General features: G+C 43.0%; 1 protein-coding gene across 1 annotated transcript in view; it reads left to right on the plus strand.

Annotated features, from left to right (window-relative positions):
* The window catches only part of LOC144175886 (E3 ubiquitin-protein ligase MIB2-like), a 101,847-nt gene that overhangs the window by 41,328 nt on the left and 45,702 nt on the right, over nucleotides 1-14,817 (plus strand). Inside the window, exons 3-5 of the mRNA XM_077704942.1 lie at nucleotides 3,452-3,558; nucleotides 6,173-6,283; nucleotides 14,071-14,175. Coding sequence (XP_077561068.1) covers nucleotides 3,452-3,558; nucleotides 6,173-6,283; nucleotides 14,071-14,175 — 323 coding nt within the window. The remainder of the gene's footprint in view (nucleotides 1-3,451; nucleotides 3,559-6,172; nucleotides 6,284-14,070; nucleotides 14,176-14,817) is intronic.

Here is a 14,817-nt window from a genome sequence, read left to right on the forward strand (position 1 = left end):
AAACGATTTAAAACTTTTCGCAATCGCCTTAATAAAGAAATTAAACAGGCCAGGAATAAGTACTTCAACCAACAATTTAATGCAAGTAGTCACGACACAGCCGCTACATGGAAAAAAATTAACTCGGGGTTTTCTACAGCCAGCTCGCCAAACACAATCACTGAAGTGGTCATTGACGGAAAAACGATTGCCGAGACGGAGCTTGCAGAGGCATTTAATGATTACTTCGTTAGCTTGTCTTTTTCAACCGGTACTGGGGATATTTCAAGATATTTAACAAATACGTGCTCTGACACGATTTTTTTGCACGCTGTAACAGAAGCTGAGGTCTACTCAACTATTATGCATTTAAAAAACAGTAGTTGTACGGATTCTTTTGATATTCAAATACGTCCAGTAAAATTTGTCGCAGATATCATTGCACGCCCGCTGTCACATGTATTTAATATTTGTCTCTCTACTGGTATCTTTCCCGCAGCACTGAAAACAGCCAAGGTTACAGTTATATATAAGAAAGGTGATAAGAATAATTTGGGAAATTATATACCAATTTCAATATTACCTGTTATCTCAAAAGCCTTCGAAAAACTTCTGCATTCACGCCTCTCAATATTTACAGACAAATACAACCTGATGACTGATTCCCAATACGGTTTCCGAAAGACGCGTTCAACAGAACTTGCATTGCTTACGCAAAAAGAATTTCTACTTCAAGAAATTGAAAACAAAAAAATTGTACTCGGAATATTTGTAGACTTTACAAAGGCTTTCGATTCTCTGAACCGTGAACTACTGTTACAGGAATTGCAATATTATGGAATCCGAGGGACTGGCCTACAGCTTATCCAAAGCTATTTGTCTAATCGTCGTCAGTATGTAGCTATAAATAAGTATGTTTCCTCCATTAAGTCGACTGTCTATGGTGTCCCACAAGGGAGTATTTTAGGACCTTTTCTTTTCAATATTTATGTAAACGATATTGTACAGATTGACCCCCGTGTAAAATTCATCATCTATGCAGATGATACGACCTTGCTCATTTCAAATGACAACTGCGACAAGTTAATCAACCAAGGAAATGAAATTTTAGGTAAATTAACGGAATGGGCTTCTTGTAATGGCTTGGTTATCAATAAAGAAAAAAACGAAAGCCGTAATATTCCGTGCAAAAGGCAAGCAGGCTATCGCCAGCCAGAATCTATACATGAACGGTTCTTCAATTGAAATCGTAAAGAGCTTTAAAACATTAGGCGTGATATTTTCTGACACTTTACTTTGGAATATGCAATGCGATCACGTTATACACAAATTATTGCGAGTCGTGGGTTTGCTGTACCGTAATCGGGATGTACTTCCAGTTCGAATCAGACTTATTATATACCATTCCCTATTTCTTTCTCATGTACAGTTCTGTTTTTTAGTGTGGGGCATGACAACGCAAACAAATATAGCAAGGTTGACTAGGATGCAAAATAAAATAATTAGGATAATTGCTAACGTTCCATCGGATCATGAAGTAGACACGCTGTTGAACAATTTTCGTTTAGTTGGTATAGAAAATCTCTACAGCTACCGTTTATGCAGAGCCTTGAACATGGAAAAAAAGCGGAATTCCAGCCACCTATTCAGTCTGGGTAATTTAGTCATAAACAAACATGTCCATGAAACACGTCGTGCAGAGTATTGGAAGGTGGGTTTAAATAGAACTAATTATGGAGATCAAATGTTACGAACTGTAATTCCGAAGAATTTGAACAACTTCCATGAAAAAGGTATAGATTTTTACAAGCTTACTGCTAAGGAGATCTGGGAATTGTTCTTGTAAACTTTATGGTTGTCATTTTCTATATTGTGTGTGGAATTCAGAGTTTTTTTTCGATTTTTTCTTGTTTGTGTACTGTTGTCGCTTACTTTATTGTATGCAACTGTATTGTATCGTTCGAAATGCCTTCGAGTGTGTGGAATTCAGAGTTTTTTTTTTTTATTTTTTCTTGTTTGTGTACTGTTGTCGCTTACTTTACTGTATGCAACTGTATTGTATCGTTCGAAATGATCATGTGCGCTAATAGGCATAATTATTTTTTTTACTGTTGTAATTCAATGCGCATTGTCAGGTTATTTCTCTTGTGTTATTGCTTGGAGGGGTTTCCGGCCGGGTATCTTGTAGCATTTATAACCCCTTCACCGAGTGTTACCCGTGAAACATGTGTTGCTGTATGCTGTGTTGCTGTATGCTGTCCTTGCAAACAGGGGGCGGGAGCTGGTCAAGCTGCCAAGAGCAGCTTTTTCTTTCGCCCCCTCATGTACTACTTGGAACATGAAATAAAGATTATTATTATTATTATTATTATATAAAGGGGCGGGGAAAGTAAGTGAGATGAACCCCTTCGTTGCAAATTGTGTGGGTAAGTTTCTTCAAACTACTTCAATATGTCTTCTCACGCTACAGCATCAATTCATTCTTCCCTTGAAGGGAGTGCGGGTGAGAGGAAGTCGACAGAAAGAAGGGCAGTGAGAGATAGCCGGTGGAAGGGGGGAAGCGCTGCTCGTCACCAGAAATCTGTCACAAGCAGAAGAATTCTAGAGCATTACATAAACAGCCATTGGAGATTGTTCTTTCATGTCTTTTGCTGTGTTTTTTAAGCAACACGCAAGAAACCCCAAATTTGTGACGCCTGCTTTGCATGAGGCATGCACCTCCTTGTGTCGGAGTTCAGTCAGTCTTTAACTCGTTATCAACGACTGAAATGCCGGGAACGCAGGTGTAATAAATGTCCTGAGTGCTCCTCTAAGAATCCCATGCCCGCACCAGTTCAGTCAGCGGATCGAAATTGAAGAGACCCCTCGGGCGCGCGCACTATTGTGAATAAAGCGTGCAGTTTTAACACTAAGGACCTCAAAAATATACTGAAGCCAGTAATTAACTCCCGAATTTTCTCATTGCTTCTTTCTCAAACATAATGTCCAAACCACTCCCATCTTTGTTCGTTACGCCAAACTAACATATTTCACTGCCCTGGAAAAAAAAACCTTCAACAATTTTTCTACTACTACTATACAATTGCTTTTGTTTAACTGACTGGTCTTCAGCGCATGCAAATTGAAATTGTATGGGCTAATGGCAGGCGATGGCAACGTTAACCGCACAGTTGCGCTCAGCAGGGATATATGAATCATTTATTCCTCACGTAAAAATTACCGGGGCTCTCTCAATTCCCCTTGATATCCTGATGTTTAAACATAAAAAACTAGTTCGTACCTTTTCACATATCGGCTTTACCATGTTTTTTTACTCAATGTGCCATGTCTACATCTAAATATTCAGCTTTTGTGGGAGCTAGATCTGTTGCTCGGTGTGTTGCGTAGCTGAAATCATGTCTTTTTGGAGCAATAGCCCCAAAACTTGTATTTTCTTACTTCTTCTATTTCTTGTAATGTGTACACATCATAGATTTGTACGCAATCAAAGCCGGAGACCGCGTGGCCGTTACCATGGATGTGGAGAACTTCCGGCTTTTCCAGAATGACTACGGCGGCTGGGAGGCCGAGATGACCCTGGTAAGCTCCCTCCAGCAGTGATCAACTCTGTATCAGCGGAGCTCGACCCTGTTTTATGCCACACACAACTGACGTTTCTGTTCTGTTTACGCAGCAGTTTTAGGATTTTCTCAGAAATGTTCTATGCCTCACTAACGGCGTCGATGTCCTAGCAGGACGTCCTTCAGGAAAGCCAACTTACACAATGGGTTTTCACAAAGGCCCATCAAACGCTTCAAGAAAAAGATGGTTCCCGTGGTCGGAATAAAACCTCGGTCCATCGCATTACGAAGCCGACGTCTATCGATTGCACCATTTCGACATGGTCTAAGAAGTTCGGATTAGTAACTTTGCTTACACTTAGGTTTGAGGGAAGAACCTTCACGTTTTAACAGTTTTTTTTTAGGAAAGACTGATTTTTTTTCTGTCGAACTGAATTGTTGGTGTCTGATCTCTAGTGACATTCTTGCGGGACATCTCACACCAGCAATTCACTGAGCGGTCCACGCACTTCCTGCTGGTCTAGGAAATCATTTGGCTCCATTTATTACCTCATTAATTGTAGAAACAATAGTCCTATGTCCAATTACAGCCTTTAAAGGGTTCAGAAAACATCTGCTGAATTTCACCACATTTTCTTGGGTGCTTGCTACTGCCTCAAGCAACCGCCAGAAAAGTTTATAGACCACTTTGCTCTCCGCGAGAAAGCTGTCCATTCTGCATTTTCACTTTGACGATGAAGCTTGCCGCGGCCTTCATGACTGGCCGGGCGTCTGGCGCTAGCGAAAAATTATCAACAGTAGCTACAAGGTGTGTCATGTCAGGGAGGGCCCAAGAAGCTAGATATCACTATATTATAACAGAAGGGACCTTTCCCGCAAAGGTTGACGTTGCGTGTGCTGTGACATGAGCACAACCACAAGATAGGTATTCATAAAAGAATATCGAGGCATTGTCAAAGGAGGAGCGTGCAAGGAAGTCTTAATCACGCACAGCTTTTCGCGGCGTCAAAATATTTTCGTAATGAACTGCTGAAAAGTTGCTGAGTGCTATGTAGTTTTCTTGTATAGTTATGTCACGGTGCTACAATTGATGAGGGCCAGCAGGAGAGAGAAAAGAGGGTGTATTGCGGGAAACTTGTGCCTGACGCCTGGTAGCAGTCGCACCAAGAACACGCGCTCACGACGGGGCACGTTCTCGTCTTCTTCGCGGCTCAGGCGGTGATGATCATGCTTGTGATTTCCATGATGAGGATGAGGATTATGGAGACACGCCAGAACGGCGCACACCGGCTCTGGACGATTGACGTCTGCGCTCTGTTGCTGGTTACACACGTAACAGTTACAATTAAACGTCAAATGCCAGTGGGCATATAAACCATCGGCAAAACCATGGGCTAAAAATTTTGATAACTAATCACGTAAAAACAATATAGATTGTTTTGGTGTTCTCCCGGTTAGTGTGTATTCTAAATGAAAGCTTTCTGTGTGCAAAATATCCATATTTTACAACGGTTGTACCAGATGCATACACGTTTGAGTATAAATGCATGTGTGAAAATGTCAAGCGAACGAAATCCTTCTGCCAGCGCTGAAATGACAGCACATCATGGGGTCGGCCCTCATACTTCCCGGACTTCGTCTGTTAAGACATCGTCAACGATACTGTTCCGCTGAGAACTACGAGGAAGGCGAGGCTGGTCTGCAAGATGGGCGCATGGCGCACTAAGCAGCTTTACAGCTATGTGTAGTGGTTATGCAAACATGCTCCCAGGGCTTCTTGCAAACGGTGAAGAGAGAAGGCAGGGGTGGGTGCTATTGCCAGAACAGGAGACCAGATTGCGCCGTGGTAAACACCCTGACTCTGCCTAGCAACTTTGACACGGCCTCTTTGTGCTTGATCTTGTTCGGAAATACATAATTACCTGCTTCGCGCCATCCTCGTAACAGTACTGAATCAGCGCGTTGTAACTGTGTTTCCTACAGCAGGCTTTCCAAGGATGCTGTTCATTCATAAATGTTTGTACAGTTCAAAATTAAAAAAACATACCTCCCAATGAGCTGACCAAACTTTTCTTGAGAAAAGTTGGCGGAAAGGTTTGAGTAGCAAGTTTCACGGTGTGTTCATAGCTCACAAGCCACAAATAAAACTGACACTTATATAAAGTGATTTCTTGAATTGCACTCTTTTCAGGATCCGGATCGTGAATACTATATTCTTACTGCGTGAACTAAAAATCGCTCTCATGTGTCACAGCTGCATTGACCAGTTACCTTAAAATTGTTTTTTTATTCAAGACTGTTTTTGCTGGCAGGTTTTTTTTTTTAATGCGTTGCTCATCTGCGCAACCTGACACTGGCATTTGCAACGCGTGCGGGCCTGCGTTGCGGACACAATTGTGTTAATGAACGAATAGTGTGCGGAATTCTTCTCTAGAAAGTAATACACCAAGATAAGTAGCTTCCACGACAGCTCTCTGCGTATACCATGTTTCTGCGTATACCTTGTTTTAATCTCTTTACCCCGTTCTCTCTCCCTCCTTTTTACTGGGTTCCGCTCCTACTCCCAAAAAGAAATCCTGCGTTCTCCACTGCTCCAAGGCCAATGAGTTTATATGTGCGCTTTTTATCCTCAGATATTTGGCAACGTTGGCACCGTCCTTAAGGTGGAGCCCACTGGCGGAATGATGGTTAACTACCCGGTGGCACGACGCACGTGGAATATTAACCCTGCCGTGCTGGAAAAGGTAAACGCAACCTCTGCCTGAAACCTTCTCATCGAACCAGTAATCCTCTTCCACAACGCTTTGTGCTGCCCCAAACTCTTACCAACCGTGAAGAAACACTTTCGAATACAGCCGAACAACCTGCTAGAATATTCTGAATGCCCAACTTCAAAACCAAACGTTTTTGCCCTTTGCATTGTTAAAGATACGAAGTGTGTCAAGCAGCATCTTATGACGGACAATTAAATTTGATAGCACAATTTTTTTACTAATGACAAATACTGCTGTATGACAGACACATTGCACGAGAGTGTGCAAAGTAATGAATACAGAATAGACGATAATGCTTAACAAGTCCATTCAAAACTCTATTGGTAGCCAACTTTCACGACGACGCACAAATTATTTCATAATTCCAATCTAAAAGCAAAGATTGAAAACTCTAAATCTAAAGAACGAGTGAAGGGTGTCATGAGTAGGGCGTTCGAGTTACGTGCGCTCTCATTAGAATTAGCGAAGGAAATGAGCGCGTGAATGTGGACTATTTTGTTCTCTATATCGTGTCCATGCACAAGTACGTCTGAGGTCGAGCGAGTGAAGCCATAGACGGATAGCGTGTGTCGAATGCAAAAACTTCATTCACAAATGTAATATATGAAACTGAATGGCGTTTTAAACGATTCCAGTCTCACTAATCCCATCCACAGTGAGGGTACCAGACCTCGGAGGCGCATTCGGGTACCAGTGGTTTATAAGCGCTTAGTTTACTTTCAGCAGTTGCATCTCTTAGCGTTATTTTAAGTAGTCCAGTGTCCGAAGCGCTTTCCAGTAGACCAAATTTGTGTTTGCGCCATTTTAGGTTATGTGAAAGCGTGACGCCGAGGCTCTTGATTTCTTAAGTGTGCTTCATTTTGTGTCCGTAGGATAAACGTAATGGTTGCTTCTTGTTTGTAAACGTCATGCATACAGTTTTTTTTCGAGGTTAAGTGCAGTTTACCGCGTTGAGCTTCAGGTGCAAAAAGAATAAAATACATTATTCAACTCTGTTTGATCACTGGAGTTTATTACAACAGAAGACGCAGTATACATATTGCAACAAAAAAACGCAAGTATAGGGACCATGCAACAAGACTGCTCCGCTGTCTCGTGGGTTCTTCCAAAGCTACGACATGGGCAGCCAAGCAGACAACGCAGGTTTAGTTATGCTGTAGCGCTGACCTTGTGGCATGGCCAAGCAGCTTTCTGTAAAGTGCGCAAACAATTGCTCTAATTTTCCTCTGGAAACGAAGTTCTTCCAATTTTTAGCATGTTCGTCCCTTCATGAACAGCTAACTCGAGGGATACGGAGTGTGCGTCGCGTGGAGCAAGTGCGTGTTTCCATTTTGTTGTATGTCCGCGCGCGGGTGAGGGGTAAACTTTTTTGAACTAACGGGCCGATGGAACCAAATTGTACCCGGAGAAGAAGCTAAGAATACGCAGCGCACATTGTGTTGGTGATAGACAATCGAGGGATCTAAAATATCTGTCATACGCGCCAATGATTTTCCCACCAGCCTACCACAAAACGCCTGGGATAGCTGCGGACATGGAATCCGGTTATAAACTGCCAGTCTGTTTTCGGTATTTGGAATTTATCAAGCTTTACTTTTCGTCTCTTGAAATCTTGTTACCTGTTCCGAGCAGGGGAAATGAGAGAGCATATCGTTAACTACGAACATGCACAGTCGCCTTCTTTTCTTGAGCACTCCGGGGATTTTTTTTTTTGCCATTGCGGCTCCCTGTAGCTAACAATTTCATGATCAACACCTATACCTGTTTATGGGTGCTTATTTTTTTTAATATCGCGATCTCCTACTTACCTGGTTTTTTTTTTCATTTTTGCTCTAATATACCTGCGTTTGTACCAGAAACGCGGAACTTTTGTGGATTCGTCGCGTATTTTTGTTTTTTTTTTTTTACGCCGTAGTGCGGCTACCAAGATTAATACAATGGGAACTGTTCGTTGATCCTCAATATCGACAGCTTGGTTTAAAGGACTCACCGCTGAAAGTTATTCATGTAAAATATGAAAATAGCTCTCAATCACACCGCTTGTCAACGGTCCTGGTGTCTGCTTATGGAATTTTGTTTTGCCCAATGGCAACGCGCTAAGCAGGACAGCAAGTGCAGTTTCTGTGCACACACGGGGTCAAACACAGGAACGAGGATAAGGATTCGTTGACTTCACTTTTAGTAGAAATTGCACGTAGGGGACGTAACACGAAGAATACAGCAACGACGCCTTTCAAGGTTACTTCGCGCATAGTGAACACCTTTCTTGCTCAGTATGCCATTGATATCAACCGGTCAATTTGTTAAGAGAATTTTCTCAAAACACAAGCGCGTCTTTTTTTTTCGGAGGAAAGTGCGGCTAGCATGTGTTGGTTTATAAGTGTGCGGTTGCAAGAATGAACTAGCGTAACGCTTCCTTTATGCCCAGTTTTTAACGTCCTAATGGTCTCGCTTGAAGTAGTTGCACTACCATTTACATGTACGCTGCTCTAATGTGGGTGGAAAACCTGAATTTCATCGGTGTGAGACTCCTTGTTGGCGCTGTTTCGTTTGCTTGACGGGTGCTGCTACTTTTGGCAGTGCAGTTCTGTGCGGCACCGCATTTCCCAGATCTGTCAAAGTGTCCGATCTTTCAGATTGAATTTCTTGCCTTTTTCCTCATTTATGCCAACAAAAAAAAATTCAGGACTACCAATACGGCAACATACCGCTCATTGGATTACATGCGCCTTCGCAGACGCCAGTCTAGCACATGGCCGCAGCACGCTTATTCCACGGCGGGACGACGGCGCGGCCAATGGTGGCGCTCCCAAGGCCGGGCTGTGCCAGCAATATATAAGCAATATAATCAGACAAAAGTGGAAGAGCAACTGTAGGTGCAGGCAAAGATAAAGAATGACAGCGAGTAATGGGTGGGGCAAATACGAGACAAGGGTAGCGACACGCCGAAAAAGTTTTCGAAACATGAATCATCTACGAGCATTAGGGAAATGCACGGTACCCCCAGAAAATGGTACTGTAGAAAACGAAGAGGGGCGAATGCTCAAGAGAGAGCAGGCATTGGCATACCTACATAAAATTATCACGGAGAAATATTGTATGAAGAGGACCCGCAGCACCACAGAGATGCCACGAAGTGTCATCTCTGTGGCCGGCGCGGTGGCACGAAGTGTCACCGCGAAGTCTCTGGAAATAGATGGGAACAAACTATAGGAAAAAAATGCGGAAGAAAAGGCCCCCCAAAATACCGCAGTAGGCACGAATTCGATATCGATGGAGTTGATGAACCAATTAGGCCCAAAGAGCAAGGGAAAGCTACTACAAGCCATCAGTACAGGGAGAGAAAAGAAGGAAATACCGGAAATGTGGCAAATGAGCAGGATGAACTTAGTGTACAAGGGCAAAGGAGTCAGGACAAACCCAAGTTCGTATAGGCCAGTAACCGTCACGTCAGTGCTGTACAGGTTAGCAATGCAGGCATTGAAGTTCGAACTAGAGCAGTGGGTGGAAGAAAATAGGATATTAGGGGAACTTCAAAATGGGTTTCGAGGGGACAGAAGACTAGACGACAACTTAATTGTTGCAAGCGAATGCATAGAGGTGGTGAAGATGCAAAAGCCTTTCTCGACATTAAAGCAGCGTATGATAATGTAGACAGGGAGCGGCATTGGAGTATCCTGGAGGACGAGGGAGTGGGGCAGGTTTCATTACCTTATTCAAGGAGCTATACCGGGAGAACCAAGTGCAAATAGTGTGGGAGGGGGTAACATACAATAGGCCTGTATACACCTACAAGGGTTTGAAACAAGGATGTCCTCTCACTCCGCTGCTGTTCATGATCTACATGGCGGGGTAAGAAAGGAAGCTAGACGTCAGTACGCTCGGGTCGGACTTATCATACATAAAAAACGGGCAGGTGATGGAACAACGGGTTCCACAACTAATGTATGCAGACGACATACTGTTGATAGCGGACAACCGATTGGTATGCACGGCTTGATGGATTTATGCGGTGGAGAAGCGACGCACTGAGGGCTATTCCTTAGAAGAGAAAAATCGGGCATTGTGGCCTTCAACGACTACACGTAGAACAAAACAGTATTAATGCAACAAGTAGAAATACCACGGGTAAAGGAGTACAGATATTTAGTAGTATGGCTTAACAACGGCGAAGGCTACAGGCATGCGCATGAGGCTCGCCTTAAGACGAAAGATAAGATAAAAAGATAAGATAAGATAAAACTTTATTTCCGACAAGCGGGGGAAGACGGAACGCGGGTATAGGAAGACGGAGACGGAAGACGGAACGCGGGTATAATAAAGCATAGTGCCCACTGGGGCTACAACAAATACAAGGTGGTAAGGGGAGTCTGGAATGGAGTCATGGTACCAGGAATAATTTTCGGAAATTCGGTTCTGTGCATGAAACCAGACACCCAAGCGGGCCTGGAGGTAAATCAAACGGCGGTAGGCATTTTTTTAAAGGTGTTTATTGAAGTTTTATTCCAGTTGATTCACTTTCCAATTGTGGAAAGTGCAGGAAGAGCTGAAGGCTACAGCCTGACAGGGGCTCTTGCTTCACGGGGCAATCCAGCAGTACAGAAATCAACACAATAACATTCAATTTCATACGCAGAAAAATATAGTCGAAACGTGAGTGGGGTGAGGAGAGTGGCGATCAATACATATAATCACAGGCTCTCGCGTACAGCTGTAGATACTTAAATACAAAAAACAATAGTTTGTAGCTAGCAAACACACAAATTATTGTGGAAGGTACATCCTGTGTACATGCAGTACACATATATTAAATGGAATATTACATTTACAGACATCAAAAAACAGCATAACAGGCAGGTTAAGAGCATTCAATACTAAGTTCTAGAAGCATTTTTCGATGAATTTGTTATACAACTGTCTGCTACAATCATAGCTTTCCTCAATTTTATTAAAGAGCCATGGTATCTGGAAACCAGTATGTTGTTTGCCATAATTAGTGCGGATCTGTGGTGTTTTTCTAAGTCTACCACGCAGGCAGTACAGACTCGCTGGCTGATGTGTATGAGGGTTATAAAGGTTATTATTTCTGATGTACTGTAGCAATTTGTAATAATATACTTGGCTACCTTTAAGCAAACCGTGTCTGGAGAATAAATCATGGGTTCTTAAATCCTGACTTCTTCCGTGGTAATTTTCAAACATTCTGAGTACCTTTTTTTGCAATATAATAAGTCTATTGTATTTATGAGCGGTCGTGGTACCCCATACCAAAGAACAGTATGATAGCTCAGAATAAATAGGGTATAGTACAGCAATTTTTTCAACCAAAGGGGGATAAGAGATGCGATTTTAGAGAGGCAACGAACAGTTCTACTTAGCTCTGAACACAATTTTTCTACGTGTGTATTTCAGGATAAGTCAGTTCTAAACCAAATACCTAAAAATTTCTGGGTTTCTACTTGGTCTGTTTCACAGTTTCGGAACAGTATCGTTAAATTAGTATTTGTTGATTTATTAACCGGCGCAATTATGATATATTTAGTTTTACTGAAATTTAATTGAAGTTTATTCATATGCAGCCCATTTGACCGAATATCCATGGATTTGTTAACGTTTATTTGCAGGTCAGGAAGTGATTTTGAGGAGAAGAACATGTTAGTATCATTGGCATACATGACTAACCGTGGGGAGTTAGGTATTGCCGACAAGTCATTAACGTATAAGTTAAATAGCGATGGACTAAGTATTGAACCTTGGGGAACGCCGCTTTCTATCTTACGTTTAGTGGATGTTGCGTTATTATTGACACATACTGGCATCTATTACTTGGATAGTTTTTTTTTCTAATGCAATTCCACGTATTCCATAGTCGTGTAGTTGTTGTAGTAGGACTTTATGATTTACTGATTCGAATGCTTTTCACAGGTCTAAAAAGATACCAAGTGTGTATAGTTTTTGCTCTATATCGCTAAGAATTTTGTGTTTTGTCATCAATCGTGCCTGTTCGGTGGATTTATTTTTCCGGAAACCGTACTGCGCGTCACTTAAAACTTTGTATTTGTCCACAAACTCTGCTAGTCTAACACTTATAACACGCTCAAACAGTTTAGACAATACTGGCAACACGGAAATTGGTCTGAAATTATTTATAGTCTTGTCCCTTCCACCTTTATGAACTGGGCACACTCTTGCTATTTTGATGTCGTCTGGAAATGGCCCTAGGGGCCCACAGCAAAACTACAAATAAAGCGGTACAGTGGGATATGGGCTGGTGGTCTTTCGAGGCGAGGGAGGCGCAGAGCAAGATAAAGTCTGAGGAGCGACTTCGTGACATGGAGGGGGAAAAATGGGCGGCGAGGGTGTTTGAGTACCTGTATATGAGGAGCATGGACACGCGTTGGAGACGGAGGACCAGACAGCTCACCAAGCGGTACGGAAAGTCGGTAGGGGAAAGTGGGATTTACACAACGCTTAAAAAGCAGGTAAAGGCAGCAGAAACGACGAATTAGGCACAGTGAATAGAAGCAAAAAAACACTGGAGACTTATAGGACAGAGAAACTCGAAATCAGAAAGGAAGAGTTCTATGAAAATACGTGAGGCAGGGCATCGTCCTTTGTACGGGCGGGGTGTCTGAGAACCCGGGTATACGCGGGTACCTACAGGCATCAGGAAGAAACATGTGTATGCTGAGGCAGAAAGGGGGAAACCATCGACCATATTGTCAGGGACTGCACAGAGAAGCAACCGCCGCAGGGCGATGGCAAAACGACGTTGGCGGTGGCTTTGGTATTTGGGGTAAGAGGGAGCCGTAACTTCGGGGACATTTAGGTGCCGAAGAGGTGGCTAGAATTAGGGTGGATGAAAAGTATGGTAGAGATTGGTACACAGGCGCAGTAGTCATACGGATGAAAATTTAGAGAAGTAGGAGGGGGGGCGCGGGGGGGGGGGGGGGGGGGCGGGCGGGAAGGGGGTTACAGCGATGAGAGCTTAAAACATTTGTGAGGCGCGGATGAGAGGGAGACAAATAGATTAGGTTAGCTAGGAGTAGGGCTAGTGGAAAAAAACAAGCAAGTCAGTTGCTGACAACCGACGCAACTTTTCAACGCGAGAACCACTAATCATCATCATCATCATCCGCAGCAGCAGCAGCAGCAGCGGCAGCGCGTCCTCTTCATGTGTCGCATGCTCCCTAAAGTGCAAACGAAGAGAACGAGCAGTTGACAATGGCAAAATACACTTATGACAGCGAGACGCGGAAGCACTATATTGGAAGTTTTGCATTCTGAAAAATTGTGGAATGTCTTGCATGTAACGAAAATGGCGCAGATTACTTCCATTGCCAATTGTGAGCGTTGCAATAATACTGCCACGTACGTAGTTACCGCTTTATTCCTGCAATCCCCTCAGGGGGGTGTGTTGGGGATACTTGCAATCCGCTTCCCTGCCGTGCGTCGTGTGCCCGAGTGAGTGCGCCATAGTTGCGATACAAGGCGACTACGTCCCCATGCTGCCTGAACTTTGCAAATAGGCCCGACACCTAATAAATACATGTATTATCAGCCTGCCCTTTACGCCTGCGTCTGTCGATATGCACCACTACTATTGCAGGTTTCTTGCGCGCTCTTCAACAAGGGTTCCAACTTAGCGATGTTAAAAAGCAATAATAAATGCTCAGCCCCATTTGACTGTTTGCAAAGAGTCTTTCTAAGTTGGTTTCAATTTTAATCTCGTTGTTTTTGTATTTTTTGCTTCACAGGTGATCACCTACAAAACTGGAGACAAAGTGCGGGTGTGCGTGAACCTCGAAAAACTTAAGCAGTTGCAGGAAGGACATGGAGGTTACACCGAAGCAATGAAAGAGGTGACTTGCAACTGCGGATCCATCTTCTTTTCTTTTTCAGGGGCACTCAAAACTTTTGATTGTTGCGAGACTTTTTTATGCTACGTATACAGGCTCTTGCTGAGTGCGTTTTTTAGCTATCGCCGAAGGCACAGGTTACGCGTACAATCTTTTATTCCATATATACTGCGCAGACAGCAACTGGATGTTTCTTCACGTACATTTAAGGAAACGAAATGTCGTGGTAATAAATAAGGCAGCTCAAAACATAAAAAGTGGGTATGGTGGCGTAGCACTAGCAGTATTCACGCCTTTTACGTTCTCTGTCGGCATAACTAACAAATCGGTTCAAGCTCTTTTGCAACCATAATTACCTCTTCCGGCCACCAAACCTTCTCAAACTGACGTGGAAAAAAGTTTGCCGAAAAAATGTTGCTCGTTTCACGATGTTTGATTTGTTTGTTTGTTTGTTTGTTTCCTTGTTTGTTTGTTTGTTTGTTTGTTTGTTTGTTTGTTTGTTTGTTTGTTTGTTTGTTTGTTTGTTTGTTTGTTCCTACACTCTGCCACACTTGGGTCTATGGCAGTAGTTCGTAGAAGAACAAATTGAAATAGCAATTAGCACATAGCCCAATCCATAAAAATCAGAAAAGGCAAGTACAAATT

This window comes from Haemaphysalis longicornis, unplaced genomic scaffold, assembly GCF_048455015.1.
Source record: "Haemaphysalis longicornis isolate Haplotype H1 unplaced genomic scaffold, Haemaphysalis longicornis Haplotype H1 scaffold_3, whole genome shotgun sequence".
Taxonomy (NCBI): domain Eukaryota; kingdom Metazoa; phylum Arthropoda; class Arachnida; order Ixodida; family Ixodidae; genus Haemaphysalis; species Haemaphysalis longicornis.